This window comes from Apis florea, unplaced genomic scaffold (genome assembly GCF_048593485.1).
Source record: "Apis florea isolate Af1SG1 unplaced genomic scaffold, ASM4859348v1 contig_1789_pilon, whole genome shotgun sequence".
Lineage (NCBI taxonomy): Eukaryota > Metazoa > Arthropoda > Insecta > Hymenoptera > Apidae > Apis > Apis florea.
This window is the reverse complement of record NW_028256481.1, coordinates 3,583,300-3,607,619: the sequence shown is the minus strand read 5'-3', so window position 1 is coordinate 3,607,619 and position 24,320 is coordinate 3,583,300. Positions and strand designations below refer to the sequence as shown.

Sequence of the window (24,320 nt, the reverse complement as noted above, 5' to 3'; positions counted from 1 at the left end):
TATTTTTTTATATATTTTTATACATTTTTCTCTATATTAATTCTAGAATGTTATTTATTATCAGTATTTCTAGCTTTCTTAATATAAAATTAAGTAAATCAAATATATATAGTATAGAATCAAATATAAATAGTATAAGTATAGCCATAGTAATAAACAACAAACTTTTTAATAAAATTAATAATAAAATAATAAAATTAAATCGAATTTTGGATATATATCTGGATATTTTTCATATATCTGTATATCTTTATATCAAGTTTTAATCATAAATTTTATTTTAAAACGCTTTTGTATTCTTTGGACAATCTAATTTAGAAAAAATAATTAAATTTTTGAATGGATATATAATATCTTTCATATAATAAAATTAATATTATAATATACATATATATCATTATTTATCTGATAAAAAATATATTATCACATATATATTTCGTATGAACAATTCGCAAATCGCCATCGATACTACATTTTATTATTTTACAATCATATTTAATTTGAAATTAGATTGAAATTTTTTAATTTAACTCAAATTTTAATTCGTAGTTATTTTATGACGATTTAATACATGATTTAATTTGAATTGAGTTTAGATAATAAAATTTTAATTTTTTATTTAAAAGATGATTTGAATATAATGCCTCGTATTTCTTTTTATCGGATTAAATAAAAATCAAACACGATTTCATAACATAATTATAACTTGCAAAAATCTTTATAAAATGAAAAATTTTAATATAATATAAAATAAATTTAAATGTAAATAATTTATAAATGAAAATTTTAAATTTCAATAATTTTTAATTGTTGTTTTTAGATTTTGTACGTTAAAATTCATAAAAATTTATAATAAATTTTATATATTTTATAAATTTATTATTATTTAAACATTTTTAAAAAATTTTACTACTTCAAATTGAGCTAAGTCAAGCAATTAATATAAAATAAAATAGTTTTAATTTTTTTATCTTAGGAAAAATACGTTTAAAATTGTTAAAATTTAACTTTACATTTCTTAGATTTTGATTATATGATTTTGTTTTTCTCCGATAATTCAATATTCGATTATAAATATAATTGTATAATTTTAGATTTATGTAAATAATCGTATGCATAGTGTACACGTGTTGGAGCCAGTTTAATTAATAAAGTTTAAGTAAAGTTAATTCAATATAATATATATTTTTTTACAATTTTAAACAAATTTTTAATGAAATAATAATTAAAATTTTTATATGAAATAATTATTAAAATTGTTCATAAATTTTCTATTTTTTTTTATAGGTTATATTGTTATATTAAGAAATCTTAATATATCAAATTTTTAATTTTCCACTATTTAATTTATTTTTTAATTTAATTTATTATATATTATTAATTAATTATTATGAATTTTAAAATTTTATTATTTAAAATTGCAAAAATAATTTATCATTAATAAAAATAAATAAAAAATTATTTGTTAATTTTTTAATTTTATATTTTTCACTTTTCAGAAATTTATAAAATGACAACACGAAAATTAAAAATTAACAGCGAATCAAAATTACAAAAAAATAAAAGAGATATTAATGATGATAATATAAATAGTAATACAAAAAAGATTAAAAGTAATGAACTTAAAATTCAAAAAACACAAGAAAAATATAAAAAAACTTTGATAAAAAATGATAAAGAAAATTACAATAAAAATATAAATGATAAATTTGAAATAATGAATAAAAACTCTATAGAAAAACCTAATTGGATGGAATTTAAGAAACAAAAAAAAGAACTTAAAGAAAAATATAAAGCAAAACGTTTCAATGATATTTATAATATAACAATTACAGCAAAGCAATTTAGTGAAAAGTTTCGCAGATCTGATTGTTCAAAATTAGAACGTAAAAAATTAATTTTAAAAACACATAATATATTAAAAAATAATTATAATAGAATAATACTTACACATGATATGTCTCGAATTATTCAATGGATACTTAAATATTGTGATGCAAAGATTCGAGAGGCTATTTTTCAAGAATTAAAACCATCAATTTCGTCTATGATTAAATCAAAATATGCAAAAAACTGTATTAAAACAATGTTAAAATATGGATCTCAACAGATTAGACACGAAACTATTTCTGTTTTTTATGGTAATGTAATAAGATTCATGTGCCATTCTATATCTGCATCATTATTAGAACTTATTTATTCAACATGGGCAACAGAAATAGAAAAAATATATTTTAAACAGGAATTTTATGGTGATATGTATAAACAAGCTAAAGATAAAGAAATTAAAACATTATCTGATACATATAAAATTGCAGAAGATATGAAAACAGCAACATTATCTGCAGTAAAAGGAAATTTAATGAAAATATTAAATAAAAAATTTTTAAATTCTACTTTATTACATTGCGTTCTTTTAGAATTCTTAAATGATTGTTCTATTGAAGATAGAACAGAAATAATAACTATGTTAAAAAATTCAATAGTAGAATTATCTCAAACAAAATTTGGTTCAAAAGTTGCTGCAATATGTATATGGCATGGTACAAACAAAGATAGAAAAATTATTATGAAAGCTCTAAAAGGAAATATAAAAATTATTTCAATGTCTGAACATGGATATTTAATACTATTAGCATTATTTGATTCAGTAGATGATACTGTTTTAATCAAGAAAATTATATTCTCAGAAATACAAAATGATTTGATAGATATAGCATTAAATGATTATGGAAAGCATGTAATTTTATATTTAATAGCTAGAAGAAATTCCCATTATTTTGCTCCCAGTATAGTAAAATATTTGGAGCAAGGAGATAATAATGCAATAAGTAAAAAACCAGCTAATATAAGAGAAAAAGAACTTTTATATTCAATTTCTGATTCACTTTTAGAATCTGTAATCACAAATATCTCAATTTGGATGTCTAATAGTTCTATTGCAATGGTAACATTAGCAATATTGAAAATAGGTATTGGAGAAAAATTAAAAAGAGCTTTTGAAGCTGTTGCTATATTTATTTCAGACTTAAAATCAAAAATCAAAGAAGGAGATGAAGAATATAAACCAATTGAACATGCAGGTTTACATATGATGCTAAAAAAACTTATACAAAATGATAAAGAATTACAAAAAAAAAGTGAATGTACATTTGGAGAAATATTAATTAATTATTTAAAAACAAATATTATAGAAAAATGGATAGAATGTAATAGAGGATGTTTTTTATTAATATTCTTATTAGAAAATGAAACAATATCTGTTGTAAATATTATACTTTCTAAATTAAAACCAATAATTAATATTTTGAAGTCAAAACAAAATCAAGGTGCTAAAATTTTATTAGAAAAATTAAAATAAATTAAAACATTAAAATAACATTAAATCTCATTTTAAATAGAAATTATAAAAATTTTTTTTTTTTTATTATTTGTATATATACGTGAAAGAAAAAAATATTCATATATTTTTAAAACGAAATAACTTTTTAAAATTGGACTAAATGACTTGAATTTTTTTTAAATATTCGAAAAATTAATTTATTTATGTAATATATAAAAAACGTGATATTTTTTGAATTGATATTTTTTTAAAAATTGATATTGATTTTTAAGAAAAAGAAATCATGATTTTTTTTGAGTCTATAATAAAAAATTTAAAAAATATTTTTTGTAGATCTAAGAAATTATATTCATGCACAAAATCGAAAACGATCAAAAATGTTAAAGTTTATAATTTTTTATAATTTTCGGCCTTTAATAAATTTTAAAATTTTTATATTTTTTGATCTTCGATGTAGCTTCAATGAAATTTTGTATACGTATATAATTTTCAACAAAAGATATGTTTTAAATTTTCATTACATTTACATTATTATTTAAGTAAAAAAATTAAAAATTATGACTTTTATTTTTTTTCTTCAAAATTTCGACCAATAATTTCGATTTGTTAATTTTTTTTTAAATATTATAAGAATTAATTAAATATTATTTTTTCTAATATATTAAGAAAATTCAAATCATTTACTCTAACTTTAAAAAAAATTATTTTAAAGGATATATAAATATTTTTTTATCTCATTATATTTTATTTATAATACTTACAATTTATTCAGTTAAATTTTTTGCTCTTTTTCATCTTTTAAATTTTTTAACATCTATAAATAATTGTATAAAAATGATATAAAATATGATAATAACATGTAATGTATATATATATATTATTATTATTATTATATATTATTATTATATATATTCAGAATAATTTTATTATACTTACCTATATTTAAAACCTATATGAAAACATAAATGTGTGTTTGAAATGCAAATTTATTAATTTAGAATGTTTAAAATGAAATTAATGTAATATTTAGAAAGTGTTAAACAAATTATCTTAGTATTATAAAATTAAGATATTTATAAATTTATATAAATTTGTTTTTTATACGACATGAAAAATTAAAAATTATATATTAAGAAATATCGATTAAATGATGTATTACTATAAAATTGTTTTAGCTACATTTATATAATAAAGTATTATTAAAGAAATATGTATTAGCATACACTATATATTTTAATTATCATTTTAAAAGGATTGAACACAAAGTTACTAATTTAGCCATATGTAACATTAATTAGGAAATACTAACATTTATTATCTTCATATCTTAAGCATTTCTTTGATATCAATAATTCTGGTTCGAATTTCTGGTTCATTATCCTTTGTTAATTCCGGTAAAGTTTCTTGTATTATTAAAATCATTTTATCAAATTTTTCATTATTTTTAGTATAACGTAATTTTCTCCCAAGAGATAAAGCTATATTTAAAGCTTCTTTTTTTATTCTGGTGTATGAAATACCTAAGGAATATAGAAGAAATTCATTAATTTTATAATTTCACAAAATATATATATATATACTTTAATTATATTTAAATATACAATATGCTTACTCATACTATATTTTAATATTTTATTAAATGTATCACAAATTAAATCCAACATTGTTTTGTCTTCGTTTGACAAATCGGAAATATTTATTTTTAGTAAGGCAAGTTTATCCACAAATAAATTAAGTGATGATAGCATTGATATTTGTATAGTTGTAGATTGAACAGGAAGCATTTTATCGTAATGAGTTATAAATTCTATGCAATATTTGTCTAATAACAGACAGATTAAATAATAAAAATAAATAAGTTTAATATTTAATAATTTTTATGCATCAATAATTTACCTTGAGTTTCTTTATATGGTGGCCAAGCTTTTCCAAGTATTTCATAAACAGCTTCATATAATTTTATAACATCATTTCTTTTTATTTTTTCTTCAGAAATTAAAGATTCATCTGCATCTTTTCTTGCCAGCTAGATTGTACAATATTCATATATCAAAATGTATGATTTATCATTTTATTTTTATTACTAATACATACCATTGTCCAAATTTCTTGAACGATTTCATATACTTCTTTAAATTTATCAATATTTAATTCATGTAAAATCGTACCAAATGCATATAAAGCATGTCGACGGTATTCTAAAGTCTCTTTTTTACTTTCCCTATATAATATTTGTACTATATCTATAGACATTTCAGAATTTTCTTTAAGAGCTGTTCTATAATTATAATATCAATTTTTAAAAATGAATAGTAACTTTTAAAAAATATGCATAAAATTTATAATATTTTTACATACTTGCTATTACATGTTAATGTAGCAAGAGCATTTAATAATCGATCTTTTCCATCCCAAGTTCTACCACGTAAACCATCCATTAATACTTTTAATAAAATATCTCTTATAGTTGCATCAATATTGCTACCTAATTTTTCTGCTAATGTATGAATCGCATTAGCCGCTTGAGCTTTCGTATTCCACGATGATGATTCCAATGATGTGCGTAAAATATTTGTTATTGATTCTATGTTTTGTCTAATTCCGGTTTCTGTTCCTGGAGTTATTTCATTCCATAATTCGGTCCATAAGTCGATTACATTTTCATTTTCTATAAAAATAGTGCAGATGAATATCATATTTACAAATTTAATTTCAAAATACGAACCTTGCGTTTTTTGTTCATGCATTGCAAAAAAAGTAAGAGGTATAACAATATTCGAAAAATTTCTTAATATTTCCTGATTATAATTATTTATAGCTTGTAATGTTTGACCAATTGCTAATTTAGTTGAATCATCTGAAATTAAGAATCAAATAAAATTTTATTCTCTTTTTTTTAAATTATAAATTTAAGTTATAATTTTTAAAAAAAAATTATTATGCGCACCTCGTTCCATGTACCATGTATTAAGCGTTTTAAATAATTTTTCAAGACTTGATTCTTTCGCTGATCCCACTATATGTCCAATAGCAGTTGCATTATTTTTCCTAACGACAGAATTACGATCCAATAATCCATTCATTAGCGCGTTTAAAAGTTTACCTATATTATAATAATATTTTATAATAATATTTAATATAAATATTAAATTATAATTTGTAGAAATATTTTTTTAAGATAAATATAATATAATATTAACATTTTTTACTAACCACTATAAGGTTGTAATTCTTGTTTAAAGTGAGTACTTAAAAGAATAATAAAATGCAAACATGTAATTTTTGTTCCAAAACCGACGCTAGATTTTATCAATTCTATTATCTTTGGCATTAATTCTTTTAAAATCTCTGCATCAATATATTGTATGCACTACATTAAAGGAAAATAATAATTAATAAATAATAAATATAATTAATAAATAATTAATAATTGCTATTCTTTTTTAAAATTATATCTATTTATATTAAGTAACTCACTTTTGTCATTGTTTCAGTAGCATAATGTTCTTTAGCAGCGCTAGCTCTAATATTATCAATAGCATCTCGCGCCTCTGACATTGTTCCACATACGTTACTTAAATATGATAAATTCGGATTTTCTGATTCACCAATTGTACTTAAAAGAGCAGGAATTAATATAACTAAAGACGGTTTAAGCAAAACACCTGCTCTTGAAACTAATTGAGATATAGTTTGTAAAGATACTATTCTTACGCTGCTCACAACGTTAACAACTCCAATATCTAATAATACAGGTAAAATTGCTTGTAGAATTTCTTCTCCCTCTTTGCCATAAGAAGAATCACAGTATCGAACACAAACCTATATTGTATTGAAAAATATAATTATTACAATTTAATGTAATGAATAAATATTTTCAATATAAAACTTACTTTACTTAATGCTTTAGTTGTATTTGTGGCTGCTAATCTAGTGCCTTCGTGAATATCATCCATTACTCGAAACAATGTCTTCAATAATTCTGGAGCACATTTCGCCAAATTTAAACGAACGTTTACTCTTAATAAATCTGCAAGTGCATTGCAACAACTGATTCGCACTCGCCATTCATAATTCGTTAAATTATCAGTTATATCACTCAAAATTTCTTTATGATATTGTTCAATCTATTAAAATATGAAATATAATTTAAAGAAAAATAAAAAATGTATCTTAATTTACAAATTACTTACAGCTTTACTTGTTGATGGAACTATTGCTCGCCAAATACTAGACATACTGTGCTGAATCTTGGGAGTGGGATCAAATTGATATCTGTATAAACGTGGAATTATGTTGGGTAAATATTTATTTAATTCTTCATTTGCTATTTCAGCAATTGCTGCAAATCCAAATGCAGCACCTTTTTTAGATGTCCATACTGCATTATGATTTGCTAAATGCATGAAATAATATACCAAATCGGGTTTTTGCAATTCTGTAGCTAAAGAACAAATTTCTCTATATGTAGATAAATTACCACTGTAAATAAAATATTATTTATAAAATTAATATTATAAAATTATAAATACATAATAGTATCTAAATTTTTAATTATCATTTTACCTTGTTGGAGATTTTCCTAATTGACCTTCTTCAAATAATTTTGTATCAAGTGTAACTTGTTGTACTGTTTTACGTCCCTGTGTAAATTGATCTAATATATTAGAAACAAAAAATTCCTTTTGTTCTTTATTACTATTAATATGTATTAAACTAAGACCTTTTGCTGCCATATCTTGTATTATATCTATAATAATATACTTTTTTAATAAAAATCTAAATTTTTTTTATAAATAGTAAATATATATAACTTACCGCTATCATCTGAAAGAAAATCCATAAATGCATAATGTAATGACGAAAATTTTTCTTTAATACATTCTCTTTGGATATTATATTTTAGAAGTGCTAATAACCACACACAGACAGCCTTATAAAAAATATTTGTAATAAAAAAAATGAAATAACTTTAATAATTTTAGAGAACTGTATTTTTATTATAAATACCTGTCTCAAATTAGGATGTGGATCTTTATATATATGAAGTAATTCATTTAATGTATGTATTAATAACTCAGTACTAGTATCGCTGTAAGGTACTGTATGCTCACTTGGTAATATCATCCAGGCATCTCGTTTTTCTGGAGAAGCTTCAGCTTGAACACAACAAACCAATGTCTCTCCCATAATCAAATGGATTTCAATATCTTTTGTCTAACAAATAAAAACAAACATAAAATATTTCTAAAATTTTTAATTATAATTATTATATATTTACCTCTTTGACAGTTGTAATTATTTTATTCACTATATATGATGTATGAGGAAAATTTTCCCCTACACATAAATAACCTAATGAAAGTGCAGCTTTCTCTTTAATCTAGAAATATAATCAAATTAGTTTTATTAGTTTTATTTTAATTCAATAATTATTTAAATTCAATAAATCAATTAATTATAAAAATATGTATATCAACCTTAGTGTTTAATTTTACATTATTTAATATTGAAAATAATATTTCAACAATTTCTTTTTTATTTGGTTTTTTTTCACCCTCATTAGGTAATGGTAACTCACATGTTTTACCCAAAATACCAATACTTTGAATTGCAGCATCCAATAACAAAATTGTATTATTATGAAGAAAATTGCCTATAATAATATTTTTAAAATAAAATTAGAAAATGGACTAATATTAATTTATTACATCTAAATATATACATACATATCATTCTTACGACATTAATATAGAGATCCCAATTAAAACAATCATTATTTATGTTACTTCGTTTAAAAACTAATCTTCTTTCCATCATATATGTTAAAGTTAATAATGAACCATGTTGAGCTTCTAAATTATTTTTATCTATGATAGCCATAATCTCAGAAATTTGAGTTTCAAACTCATTATTGGGAAGCTGAGCAGTTATTATACCATAAATTTTAGCAGCCAATTGTCTTATATCTGGTTTAGTAGATATAAGTAAAGTACGAAGCCATGATAGATTATTTTCATAAATTCTTATTACAAACTGTGGGATAGAACCAATCATTTCCAATAAAGCTTGCAATGAAGTTTGATCTGCATTACATAATTATAATTTATTATAATTCTTAATTTATTGTTCATGTTTATCAAAAATATTGCATGCAGTTTTACCTGCAGAAGCATGACTAAAAATTAAAATTATATCAAGATAATGATGTAATATTTCTATTTTGTCTTCATACAGATTTTTTAAATAACGTGTAATTAGTGGCGTACTTTCACAAGGATGTTGTAATAATTCATTATATTTAGTAACATGAGCATTTCTTGCTAAACAAATTCGGAGATAAGTAATTATCTGCAAGAAAAAAATTATTTTATTTAATTATTAAAAATACATATAATTTCTGATAAAAATAAATTATTTTTTTTACTGAATTGATTACCTCTGTAAATACAGTGATATTATAAGGAAGTATTTTATTTTCTATATTCATTTTTTCATTACTAGTTGACATTCTTGCTTGCATTTTTGAATAAATATAAGTAACAAGTTTCTTAAAATCTGGTAATGAAATATGGTTACAATTTTGTTTATCACATTCATTTTTATGAGTAGTACCATACAAAACTTTTATAGCTTCTGTTCTTATTTCATGTTTATCATCTCCAGATGCTAATAATAAAAGATAACGAGAAGGTACATCATCAGAGGGAAATACAGTAGCTGCATAATGCATAGCTACAAATCTGTTTTCAAAAAATATGATTAATTTAAACGATATTTTTCTTAAATATATAAATGTATAAATAAATAAAAAAATATCTAAATAAAATATATAAGTAATCACCTATGTGTTTATATAATTCATTTACTAATATATATTAATATATATTAATATATATACTAATAATAACTAATATATACATGCCTAACATTAGATTCCGATGATTCAATATAAGTAGATAATAATCCGTTCATGAGAGATATATTGGCTTCATCATCTTTATTAAGAATAAATGCAGATGTTATTGAGATCAACGTATCTCTTATTGTTCTTCGTAAATCTCCTTCCGTCTTAAAGATAAAATTAAAAAAAAATATAAACATTTTTGTAATATATTTTAGTAAACATATATGTAAATTTACTATTTTTTTTTTCCTATTATTAATTCTACATACCGATACAAGTGTATCAAACAAATGACATAATAAATTTGAGTTTTTATCTATCACTGATGGAATTCTTTGTCCTAATTGTCCAATAACAGTATATGCCATCATTTTATGAATATCTTCACCTTCAAAAATTAATTTTATCATACCATTTAAAATAATTCCTGCTATGCGAGATAATGGTGCAAGGCTACATCTTAAAATATTACAAAATATCAATATATATGTATCATGATTATTTAAAATTCAAATTCATTAATAATTTATAATATATCATACGCACTGTTGCACAATATTTGATGTAAATTGCAATGCCATTGATTTCAACTTTGCATTTGTAGTTTTTCCATCTCCTTCTTGTAGAGAATGAAAAACTACCTATAAATTAATTACAATTAACAAACAATTAGTACAAACTATAAACTATAAGATAATGAAACATACCTGAATACATGGTGGTATAATAAAACCAGCTTTAGTAACTCGGCAAAGATAATGCAATAATTTTAAACGAATTCGTATGCCTGCAGGTAATCGTTTCATTTCTGGCTTAATTTCCTTTTGAATACCCAAAGTATCAGTACCCAAAAATAATGAATACAATGGTGCTGCTAATTGCATTGAAGACCAATCTAATGTGCTAAATATTCATAAAACATAATTTTATATTTAATATATTGTAATAAAATATTTATAAAGATCAAAAAAAAAATTCTTTGGTACATACTTAACAATTTTTTTCAATTCTAAATCAGCTAGATTAGCAACACTGAATCTGGTATCTGCAGCTGCTACTATCAAATGTATAAGAATATCTGAATCAGAGAAAAAACCTCCAGCTAGAAATTTTACAATTCCTAATTTTGTTTGTTCAAGTTGTTCTGCTGTTGGTGGATTTTCACCAATGACTCGTTTAAATGCATATTCACTCAATCCTGGTGGTACACGAAAACATGACCAGTCAATAGCTTGATCTGATTGTTGATTTTGCATTTGTCCTACAGATCTAGAATAATTTTGTATAACAAATTATTATAAATAATTCTTAAAAAATTTTCTTATAACATTAGAATATTAAAATGTAAATGTAATAATATATAAATGCAATAATCTTACCCATAAGGTAACAATAAAACATCAAGCATAAAATTGAGTAATTGTTTTGAGACATAAGGTTTGTCATGTAGACCAAGAAAAAATGCTCGTTTGTCTGAATCCACAGGAATATTAACATGACCCAATGCAGGCATAATTATAAATAATAAACTGAAATATTTTGTATATTTATTTAGATTTATATTTTATTAGTTTACATTATAAAAAATATTTACAAACCTATCTTGATGAGATAATGGTTTTCCTTCAATAGCATTTAATATACTTGGAATTAATTCTGCTTGTTTTTGCATTTCCATTCTAGGATATCCTAGTTTTATGTATATAATTGTAAAATTCTGTGAAAAAAAATTCTTGATCTATCAAAAATGTTTCAAATTATTTTTTTAAATTAATTATTACATACAATTACAAATGAGCTGGCAGCTGGATCTTGATATTGTAATAAAAGTGTTTCAACTGGCAATTGTACTTGAGGTCTACTTTTTATTCTTTTATTGATATGAATTAATAACTCCATTACTTTCTTTCTAACACCTTCTTGTGCACTAGAAAGCTTTAACAAAACTGGAGGCAAAAATTTGCAAACTGATGCTTGCAATTGTTCATCAGTATCTGCAGATCCCAAACGGAAAAATACTCGCTCAAGCAAAACTTCCATGGAACAATAAATTATATATGATAATTAATTCATAATGTTATATATTATATATTATATATAATTTGTATATAATAAATAATTTAATTATATTAACTTTTATAATATTAATAATTATTAATTATCAATAATAATCATTCATTATATATTCAAGAAATTACATTAATTTAATAGCATCTTAAAATAAATTTAAAAAGGTACTATTAATAAATATGTTTTATAAATTTAATAATAAAATTAAAAATAAAAAACAAGATACAATATTTAAAATTTTAAAATAATATAAAAGAAATATACACTATACTATTATAGTATATGATAAGAGGAAAATAATTATATGAGTTATTTAATAAAATTTATTTATTTAATAAATGCAAACATACAAGTAAAATAAAATAAAAATATACAAAGAAATAAATAAAGATTTTCTCTTAATAATAAATTTAGATAAAAATTATAAAAACAAAAAAAATGATATATTGAAGTTGTTTTTAACAAAACGGCATGATAATTGACTTTTTTTTTAAATTTAAACAATAGCTTTAGAATGTTATTATATTAAAAATAATATTTTTATAACATAAGAAATGACATAATCAATAGTATAATTGATGTCATCATCAAAATAAATTGCTTTTATACAAACCAAATTGATATTTTTTTCGAAATCACTTACTCAGCTCATCCGTAGGGGCTGCCATCTTGGATTAATGAGCGAAAGAGAAAGCGAATGACAGTTAGTCTATGACAAGACAATATCAAAGACAAGGTACGAAATGGATCTACCACTGACATCTAATGTTTATATTTCAATCATGAACGAGATAAAGGATAGATTTAATATCTTATAGAATTTTATGTTATATATTTTATAAAACACATCGCATAAAATATTCAAAATTTTGCTAATATAAAAGCTATAGATATAGCTATATAAGTATTTATATATAGCTTTTTTTTGTATCTAAAGTAAACTATATATATATATATATATATATATATATATATATAAATACCATACTATACTATATTATACTCTATTATATTATAAATATACTAAGCAAATATATGATATATAGTATATACATGAATACGAATTTCTTATCATGATCCATCGCAATCATAATTTCCTAAGAGAATTATATTAGAAATAATAAAGGGAAAACAAACTAACTTTGAGTACTTGGAATAGAAAAATATGACGTGATGATGCGATGAGTCATCACTATTATCATGACATTCGTGATTTCGTATGGATATTTTGACGGCAACAAAAATATCAAATTAAAATTAAATAAAATGCAAGAAAAATCAAAATGATCATAAATATATATAATATTTATTTATACAAAATAACTTTCATTTATTTTTTTAAATATTTTATTATTGTGTGTGCGCGCGTGTGTATATGATAAACTAAAATATTTATAACGCGTGTGTATATGATAAACTAAAATATTTATAAAATATAATAAGTAATAGTAATTCATAAAATTGAAAACTTATCAAATCAAGATTATATGTATTTATAAAAATTAAACTAAAAAAGATTTATAATATAATATATATATACATATATATATATATATAATATTATATATAAATATACATATAAAAAGTATAATGTACTTATAATGATGATCAAACAAGTAAACACAATAAAATTTTAATTTATTTATATTATGTTTGTATAAGAATATCAATCAGTTAATTAAAGAAGCATTATATTTATTTGTCAACTTTATTTTTCAACATGTTCAGATATTCTCGATTAGATATAAATGAAGCATTTATCAACATTATTCTAAAATTTAGAATTAGATTAAATGTTGAGTCAAATTTTAAATTTTTTATTTAAAATTGCCATTGTGCAATACAATATTATTTTTTTAAATTAATATTGATATGTTTTTAATTATTTCTCATGAATTTTGTTTTAGAATATCTTTAATATATTGATCAATTATACCATTAATTCAGTATAAAGATTTAAATGATATGATATAATGCAGATCTACAATATGAATAAACTATTTGTCATTTAAAATTTGATATAATATAAAAAAAAGAGATTGATTTTTCTTGTACAAAAATGTTCATCTAATAAAAAACAATTAATTATATATATTATTTATCATTATATATGACAAAATTACCTCTTTCTATTAGTAAATATATATAACTTAAATATTTTATGACCAAAAATATATATATAATTTATGAGGTAACATATTTTACCAATCTTCTTTGTTCTAATTAGAACAAAATATATTATAATAATATACTCAATATTTCTTGTATCATTGTTTAATTAACATCAAATTTTTTTCAAGTTATTATATTTCTATATTACATATAGAATAGAATATGATAAATTAATTTCTCGGACGTTTCTCGGATCATTAAGATCAGTAAGTTTTTTTTTAATTGAATCTAAAAATATTAACTTAATGTAAAATTAATTTTACAAAAGAAATTTATTAATCAAAATAATAATAACATAGTTTGATAGTTTTTGAAAAGATAGAATATTACATAAAACATTCTATATTTTTTATGTTCTATGTACATGAAATAAATAATATTAATATTATAATATTATATTATTAAATTTCTAAATTTGTATTCAGTTTTTTGATACTATATTTGTATTTAGTTCATCATTGTATTTTATATTATCATTTTATTCATTGTTATTTTTATCAGATAATGAAATATCAGATATGCTAGAATAGATTTTTTTTAAATAATTAAAATTACATACAAAAACTTAAAAACAATATTTCATTACAATATTTCATTCAAAATTTATTATATTAATTTTGATTTTTCTTAAAAATTAATTTTATTTTTTAATCTTTCTTTCTTTAAATATACATTGCAGTAATTGTTTCTAATTTCAATTTATTTTTATCTTTAACTTTTATTTAATTAATAATTGAATAAAATCTTTCTATATTTGAATTTAAATGATATTAAATAACATTAAACATTAATATCTTATATATTTCTTGCTTATTTCATATTAAAATTTACATATTCATTCAAAAATTGTTGTGAATATTGTTTTTTTTTTATAATGAAAAAATAAAATATTTAATAAATTCATCTTATTGAATTTTAATTTGAATTTATCTTCAATATTTTATTAATTGATTCTTTTTTTATTAAACATAAATTTTTATGTTTAACATTATTGGAATTTAAAAATTTTTTATTAAATAGAATTTTTTTATGATATTTTGAAAAATACATTAGTAAAATTATTTAATATTAGTAACAATTAATTTTATTAATGAAATATGAAATTATTACTTCATTATATCAATGAAAATTTTTTCGGTCAATTTATCGTTTAATTTTTTTCTCGTCGATCTTAACGTTTAACTAAATAAAACGTATAACTATATAATACCGCTCTTAATTTTTATTAATCTCTATTTTCTTTTTTGCATAACTTATGATCTTTTCAATTAAAATCTAATATTTAATTAATGAATATTATGTTTTCAATTATTAATAAAATTGATTTATTTTATTTTAATGGTTTGGAAAATCGACTATAATAAATACGTTATTTTTTTTATTAGTTCTAAATACAATCATTTTATTTAGTGTAACTAAAATATTTATTGAATTCTTTAAATTCTTTTGTTCATATTTATTTTTATTCAAAATAAATTAAATATTTATTGCGAATTTTTTTTTATGAAGCATTATAAAATTACTTACATTATAAAATTTAGATTACTAAAAAGAAAATAATAATCGATCTCATAAACTAAAATTATAATTAAAAAGAAATATATATAAATGAAGATAAATATAAAAAAAATGTTTTTAATACATTTACAATTATTTATAATTATAATTACAATTTAATCAGGCTTAAATCTTTTTATTGTTAATATACAATACAATTGTATTTAATCTTTAGTTCTATGTATATATGTAATAATGCAATAAACATTAGCAATTTGTGATCATTTATAATAGTTGTTAAGTTTCATATCTATAAATTTAAAATATGTTATAAAAGGCTTCATTTTGAACAATATCTTCTTTAGATATCGATAATTAAATTTTATTTATAAATATGCTTCTATAACAATATATATTATATATAATGTACAATAATATAATATATAATAATAATTGCTATATAGTATTATAACTTATATTATAATTACGATAATAAGCGACCATCATTTAAGAATGGTTGGCAATTAATATACCTAAATGATGGATGAAAAAAAATATCTCCTTGTGAATTTTTCTTTTTCTGATGTATATACATTGATTCATTTGTTTATTTAGAACAAAATTCAAAAAACAAAATTGAATAAATAGTTGTAAGTTTTTTTTCTTTAATTGGAACAGCATGCATTTATTTATGATAAATAATAATAATATTCTAAAAATAGCAAGCGAGATGACTTATAGAAAAGAGAGGACTTATTCTTCTTCCTCACTTATCATTATGTGTTACTATGTTATCTCATTTGTAATATGTAAAATTTTGATCAAAATATTTATCTATATTATATATCATCATAAATTTAATTAAAAATAATTATTCTTTTGAATTATTAATGTTTTGCATTTTTCTTTTATTTCTGCTTGCTGTAACTTTGTCTTCATAAAATTGAAAAAAATATACTTATACTATTGTAATTTTAAAAAATTATTTTCTTTTAATATTTTTTGAATTAAATAAAGTCTTAATAAAATGCTATATAAAAATCTGTGTGAAAAAATCTAAAACTGAAAAAATTGCTATATTGGAAAATAATAGATTCTATAGATATATTTTGTATAATTGGGATAATCGCTTCAGAAGCGTTAGTTTCAATATATCCTAAATAATCGGAATCCATTGTATTTTTCTGTATAACAGTATACTCAAAATCCTGAATTCCTAATTGCATATTTTAAAGCAAGCAAATATAAAATCCAATATTTTTCAATCAGTGAAATTAAAAAAATATAATCAAAATGATAATCATTTCGGCATTATCGACTTATGGTGGCCAGGAAAAAAATATGCTATTGCGAAAATAATTATATATAATATTATATATAATATTATATATATAATATTTTTATAGGCAGAATTATATCAAAAATTTTTTATTAATATCTCAAAAACTAATAAAAATTAGAAATTAAAATTTTAGATTTATTTACATATTTTTGTTTTCTTCTCTTTTAAATATTTAAAAATTCTATAGATTCTAATAATAAATTGTAAATTAACATCTCTTAACTTTTATTTCAAAAAATGCTATTAGAATAAAATTTGTTGATGTTTGCAATAAAATTTATAGAATAAATTTAAGAATAATCTAGAAATTGTCAATATACTTTAGTGTACGAACAAATAAAATTTTTAGATATTTTTGGTACTATTATATTTTTATTTTTAATATTATATTAATATTTTTATTATAAATATATTAAACAATATTCTGTTGAATATTCTGACTTTTATAATATTAATCATCTATTTATAGATAGTTAAATTATTTTCTGTCATATTCATGAACATCTGAATGTTTTTCAAAATATTCTTTTTTAGACTTGAAAAATATGTGTACATATAATATAAAAAATCTTTAATATATAGCTAAAAAATAATAATAGCTATATAAATAATATGTAATTAAATTCACGTATAATATGTAATTAAATGAATAAAATAATAAATACATAAAATAACAATTCTGATTAATTCTAATACATAAGAAACTAATGAATTACTAATATCTTCTATTTGCGATATTGACGCAGATATTTACAATATGATCTACATATCTACATATTTTTTTATAAATAAATTAAGTTTTTTTAAAAAACAGGAAGCATTTGTATAGAAAAATTATTAATATCTATAAAATAATAATTGTGTCATATTATTTCCTTCCCAATTATATGACATGTATAAGTAATTTCTATTATTAATTATTCTATTGTTATATATCTCAAAAACTAAAGTTGATCGTTGTTAATGTACAAAGATTAAAGTTATTCAAAATCTTGTTTTCTACATATTTAAAACATATTTAAAAATTATCAAAATCGAAAAACAAATTTTTTCTAAATAATTATTAAAATAACAATTTTAATTTTTTAATAATATAAGTTCAAATATATATGTATTAACTATAATAAAATGAAAAAAATAAAAGATAAATACAGAATTCTAATTATTATATATTTTTTTTTTGTTTTTTAAATGTAAATATCTCAATATGTGCTACCATGATCTCTTTCCGCTTTATTGAGTGTGCATTTAACTTAATTATTTATAACTTAATAAATTTTTATATACATATCAACTTTATTTTTACATATTACATATTAACTTTATTTTTTGGCTTCGAATCGATCATTCAATGATGTCTAGATGTATACAAGCTATTAGCTATTATATTCGTGAGATATATTTACTTTGTTAAAGCCGCAAATCTGTATGACTTTGAATATTGCACAAATGGAGTGCCTAACTGATACTACTGCTCGAAGTATCACCGTACTACCGTAAGAACTATATAATCGTTTATCTTATGAGCTCTGAGTGAATGAATAGTGATACTTTAACTCTTTGCGGTTAACTGTGTGATTCTAACTGTTCTTTGATAAACTGTATCGTCACTGAAATCTAAATCCGTCTTCTATACCTATTCTAGTTCGACTCCCCTCTTCTCTATCTGTTCTAATTCGAGTATTGTCTTCTCTGCCTGCTCTAATTCGACTACTCAAACCTCAATCTTGGTTTTTCCTCCAATCCTTGCATTTCGTGAAAATGCACACAGAGAAGGGTTAGAGGGACCAATCATTGTGTCGAAGAGCGGTTTCGAAGGATTGGTCCTCGCGAAATCACGCCGTAGTGCGTGTGAATTATGATCTTTGCTCTTGCTTCCACAGTGATCCATCACATGGCGTGCAAACGCAGTTTGTGAAGTGATCGTTGCTCTGGTATCTGTTTAAACTAAGATCTGGAAAACGTTACGAAAACTATGCTTGTTCATAAGTTACTGCTAGACTGTTGGCAGATATTCAAACTGTTGAAAATAAAGCAGGACCCGACCATTTCACGAGCTTGAGCCTTAATATACTTTGAAGAATCAAATCTAGAACCAAAATAAACACAAAAATATTGGTTAAAATTTATTCATTAAATTAAAAATGATTGAAAATAATTGAAAACAGAGTATGACACATATCAGAATATTTGCACCGAAAAGCCGAACAAAACTATTAAAAAATTCGTTCAATTTTTAAATTCTATCTTCTATTTCCAAAATTTATCTAAAATTGATAACTAAAATCTATATTAATTATAATTAATTTTTATTAGAAGATAATTCATAAAATTATTTATAGTATATTTAATTTATAAACTATGCAGAAACTATTAAAATAAAATAAAAAAAATATATAAATCTGTAATTTAAGCAATTTTTAGAGTTTCTTAGTATCTTATAGATAGATAAACGCAAAATGCTGTAACTCTCAAATATTATTTCTATTTAAATTAGGTACAAAACTTTTACTCAATTAAATCAATTGCATTATAAATTCTATCAAACGTAATAATACCAAACAAAATCCGAACTCACCTAGAAGTATAATAAAATTGTTATAATTATATATATATATAATTATGATAAAAAAAATAAATTATAGATTATTTTCAAATATTATAATATAACATGTATGTATTAATATTAATTTTAATATTAATTATGTATTAATAATATATATTATTATTAATATATTAATATATTATAAGTATTATTAAATCAATAATAATATTATATTGATTAATATTAATATTGATTAATATAATAATAATATTAATATTAATATTATATAGTATTAATATAATATTATATAAATATATACTACTTTTGAAAAATAATATATATCTATTTAAAAATATCTTATCATAATACAAGAATTTACATAATTTTCTTAAAATATATAAAAATCGAATTTTTATAAAGTAGTTAAGAAAGAAATAAGTGTCATAAAATTTCTTATCATATACTATTATCTCAAAAATTAAGATTAAATGATGATAATGTAAGGAAAAAAATTGTTTAAAATCTTATAATATAATCTATTCTAACATATTCAAAAATCAAAATCAATGAAGATCCCTTATTAATAATTATTCTTTTTTTATTTACATTTTTATATTTCATTTTATACTATATATATAAATTCTTTAAATATTAAGTCAATCTGCTAATTAATTTTTTCTTCATTATATGATTTTAATGAACTTTAATGAAATATATTGTAACACACTTCATTTTTAAATATTTTCCAAAAAAATCGATTTTAATTTTTACAAAAAAATGCGAAAAATGATATAATCAAATAGTTTATACTATTGAATTTTATCTTTATGTATATATTCGTGATAATATATGTCAGTTTTACTATCACTTAGCAGTTAGCAATTATGTATATGTACATATAATGAATGAATTTGTCGAAAACCTACATCCTTATAAATTTGAACAAGATCTTTTTCAAAATTTTTTTTATGATTTATATACATATATATAATAAGAAAATTAATTTTGATCATTGAATATATTCGATCACTCAGTAATTATTTTATATTCTGTTTTTGCAATCCGTGAATCATTCAAAAAGATTCGAATGGTTAAGCTTATTATAAGTAGATATTAAGTGTGATGATATTTGTTCATTTTTTATATTGTATTTATATAAAGAGTTGAAAAGTGATAATCGCATAATGTCACATATATTTTATGAATGCATATATATAAATAGAATTCAATATAGTCCTAAAAGTTTCTTGGCCAATAATTTGAAAATTAAAACCAATCTTTATCATCTTTGTTATGTATAAGTTATGTATAAGTTATGTATAAAGGAAAAACTTAAAATAATAATCTTTACAATATATTTTAAGTTTATTAAAAGGAGGAAGTTAATCAATAAGGAGGAAATTAATCAGCTTTCTAATTATTTATATCTTTAATAAAATAATTAAAATATTTAAATTAAAATAAAAATAAATAAATAAATTTTTTTGCATTATCATTATTTGCTATTAAACATTAAATTTTTTTTAAAATCTAATAATTTATGAATATTTAATCTATAATCTATAAAAACAAATTAACTTATTATGAATATTTTTAAATATAATTAATCATTTAATGATAATTTCATTATGTCTAATATTCATCATTATTATTATGTTATATCTTTAAGGCATATATTATATTTTTATTGACAATATAAAATCCATTTGATGGAACTAAAATTAATTCATTTCTATTTCTAAAGATAAAAAGAGTTTCTTATTTCGAAATGATTTGATTAAGTTGAATTACATTTATAAAATTTGAAACTTCTATTAATAATTTTAATATTAAATTTTTTAAAATACAATTTTATTCTAAAAGAAGTTTTGTATTACTTCCATTAACATCCTTATTAATACCATGACGCACAGCAAATTCATGTTTTACACTTGCAAAAAGAATATCTGTTACTAAAAAAATTTGTGCTATAGCAAATGCTAATGTAACTCCAAAGTAAAAGTTTGCGTTAGCTGATCTAGAATATATCCATTGATACCAAACAGTAGGTGCAAAAATTGTGCAAAATAGCATAAAACAACCTACAATAAATCCTTGTTGTGTATCTGTAAAAAAAAATCATTTTTACAAATATTGTAATATTTTATATTTAAATAAGCAATATACTTACATTGAAATAAATGTTTCCAAAGTGGTAAAAGTGACATATAAAATCCAACATCTCCTATACAAGGGTACGATTTAAATATAGCAATAACTGCTAAGTAAGAAAATGCTAATAACATTGGATCATGTCGTAACCTTAATGCTAATGGTATTATATATAGTAAACTAACATTTATTTGAAAAGAAGCAATGAAAAGCCATCTAAAATGCTCAAATACTTCTGTAAAGAAATACCAATACAGTCCAATATTTGGACGTAAATCAGGAACTGTTAAAATAAAGCCAAATGTATTCCAAATAAATGACCAACTTCCCATAATATAATAAGAAATATAAAATAAACTAATTAATATGCTTATAAATATTATAATAAAATTAAGAATATTCCTTTTTTGTTTTATATTATCAGAACGAGCAATATAAATAATTGCTGGTACTATGAGTGAAATAGGATAAAGTCCTTGTAATGTTAATAAAGAAATTGATAAACAACTCCAAAATATAGAAGATTTTGTCATTGAAATCAATGCTATGGAATATAATAAATTTGTAAATACTGTTGTTGTATGTCCTACACAATTAAGTATAATGTATGGATTAAATAAATATCCTGCTGAGACATACATTATTGAAGTATATATTATTGAAGCATTATTATGGCTTTCTGTCTTTTCATTGCATAATTTTTCTTCTTCCTTCTTTTTAAAAACCTAGAATTAAAATATAATTCCAACAAAATAAAAATCATATTTTAAATATTTCATAATATTAAAATTTAACTAACCAATTCAGTCGTATATTGTTTTGCTGTAAGTCCAAGAAATAATGCTGTTAATAAATCAGTGAACACAAATAAACAAAATAATATTGACTGTGGTAAATGTTGTTGTATGAAATTAAAAACATATAATCCAATGGGTGTTTCATGAAATAAATCTCCTGTATAAGGATCAATGCCAAAGTTATATAAATAGACTCCTTCAGTTACTAAAAATTAAATAAAATAATAATAATTGTTATAAATATAATATGAATACACATACACACATACGTACATATATATATATAATCTATGTAATTTGTAATAAAAAATACAATAAAAATTCTCTCAATCTTAATATTAAATATATTTGACATTTATCCTAACCTCTCTTCCAAGAATTCAATGCAGTAGAAACTTCCATACGATCACTAATGATTTTTTGGTATTCAGAATTCATTAATAAAAATCTAATAATACCGGCTAATATAAAATTTGATAACCATTGTATCTTCATTTTGTATTTAAACTATAAATCATTTACGTATGACATAACCGACTATTTAAAAGATAGACTACATATGTATTTGAATTATTTTTTAAATTACTATTTAATATAATTTATAAATATTTTAATAATATTTTTTCTTTTTGCTATGAGATTTTTTTATTGCTATATGTTAAATATTATTACTTAAAATTAAATTGAGTATGATTAAATCATAGCATATGAGCGGATTTTTTTTGTTTAATGAATCCATTTTTTTAATACAATTTGATGAAATAGCTATCAATAATATATTTATATATATATAAAAAATTTCGAATACGAAATAAGTAAAAAATTTAAAATATGATTCTAGAGATTAAAACAAACACAGACATAAATTTTTGATATGTAATGATATATCCAATGAAATTTATTTTTCAAGTTATAAATAATTTATTTTTGCATCAGATAAAACTAGACGACAAATCAATCATGACGAGACATTATGATTTCTTTATCTTTATATATTTCATTTAATATCAAAATTAAATTCTTTATGTTTTAAATTTGATTTTTATATATAGATCCATATACTTATTTTAATTTCTAGAATCGGGTCTAAAATTTTCTATCTACTTCGTACAAATATATTATATACTAAAAAACATATATACAAAATGAAATTTTTCTTATTCACATTTGAAATATTTAAATATATATACATATATTTTATATTAAGAAAATTTTTTATTTAATATATTAATAATAATATTAAGTTAAATAATATTGTAGTAATATTAAGTAATAAAATATATTGAAATTCATAAGTAAATAACAAAAGATAAATAAATAAAAATTAAATAAATTGAAAATATAAGAAAAAAGTAATTTGTATTAAAAAATTAAATGTATAACAAAAATAGTAATATATTAATATAACTATAATATAATAAAAACTTTTATTCCTTTAAAAAAAATTTGTTGTTTTTCTTATTCACTTATTTCTTCTTTTAAAAAATTGTAGATAA

At 20.4% G+C, this 24,320-nt stretch overlaps 3 protein-coding genes across 3 annotated transcripts; 1 reads left to right on the top strand and 2 right to left on the bottom strand.

Moving 5' to 3' along the window:
• The first annotated feature begins 926 nt into the window (after nucleotides 1-926).
• peng (Pumilio and CPL domain-containing protein penguin) lies at nucleotides 927-4,961 on the top strand. The gene is made up of 2 exons (XM_003698363.4): nucleotides 927-1,159; nucleotides 1,500-4,961. Exon 2 carries the CDS (start codon nucleotides 1,511-1,513, stop codon nucleotides 3,359-3,361), a length of 1,851 nt encoding a protein of 616 aa, XP_003698411.1. The 5' UTR covers nucleotides 927-1,159; nucleotides 1,500-1,510; the 3' UTR covers nucleotides 3,362-4,961.
• On the bottom strand, nucleotides 4,558-13,099 carry LOC100867384 (proteasome adapter and scaffold protein ECM29). The gene is made up of 28 exons (XM_012493261.3): nucleotides 12,964-13,099; nucleotides 12,036-12,283; nucleotides 11,849-11,967; nucleotides 11,630-11,779; nucleotides 11,241-11,519; nucleotides 10,958-11,153; nucleotides 10,797-10,891; nucleotides 10,520-10,709; nucleotides 10,269-10,414; nucleotides 9,783-10,086; nucleotides 9,508-9,694; nucleotides 9,073-9,429; nucleotides 8,824-8,999; nucleotides 8,625-8,726; nucleotides 8,354-8,560; nucleotides 8,162-8,276; nucleotides 7,910-8,093; nucleotides 7,537-7,825; nucleotides 7,237-7,470; nucleotides 6,821-7,165; nucleotides 6,557-6,713; nucleotides 6,291-6,446; nucleotides 6,069-6,200; nucleotides 5,702-6,011; nucleotides 5,438-5,621; nucleotides 5,240-5,369; nucleotides 4,956-5,165; nucleotides 4,558-4,863 (listed from the first exon to the last, which is right to left on the bottom strand). Exons 1-28 carry the CDS (start codon nucleotides 12,986-12,988, stop codon nucleotides 4,664-4,666), a joined length of 5,427 nt encoding a protein of 1,808 aa, XP_012348715.2. The 5' UTR covers nucleotides 12,989-13,099; the 3' UTR covers nucleotides 4,558-4,663.
• An 8,586-nt stretch (nucleotides 13,100-21,685) lies between these two features.
• On the bottom strand, nucleotides 21,686-24,304 carry PIG-U (phosphatidylinositol glycan anchor biosynthesis class U). Its single transcript, XM_003698365.4, has 4 exons — nucleotides 23,190-24,304; nucleotides 22,827-23,029; nucleotides 22,047-22,752; nucleotides 21,686-21,981 (listed from the first exon to the last, which is right to left on the bottom strand). Exons 1-4 carry the CDS (start codon nucleotides 23,317-23,319, stop codon nucleotides 21,728-21,730), a joined length of 1,293 nt encoding a protein of 430 aa, XP_003698413.1. The 5' UTR covers nucleotides 23,320-24,304; the 3' UTR covers nucleotides 21,686-21,727.
• Between the last annotated feature and the right edge of the window lie 16 nt (nucleotides 24,305-24,320).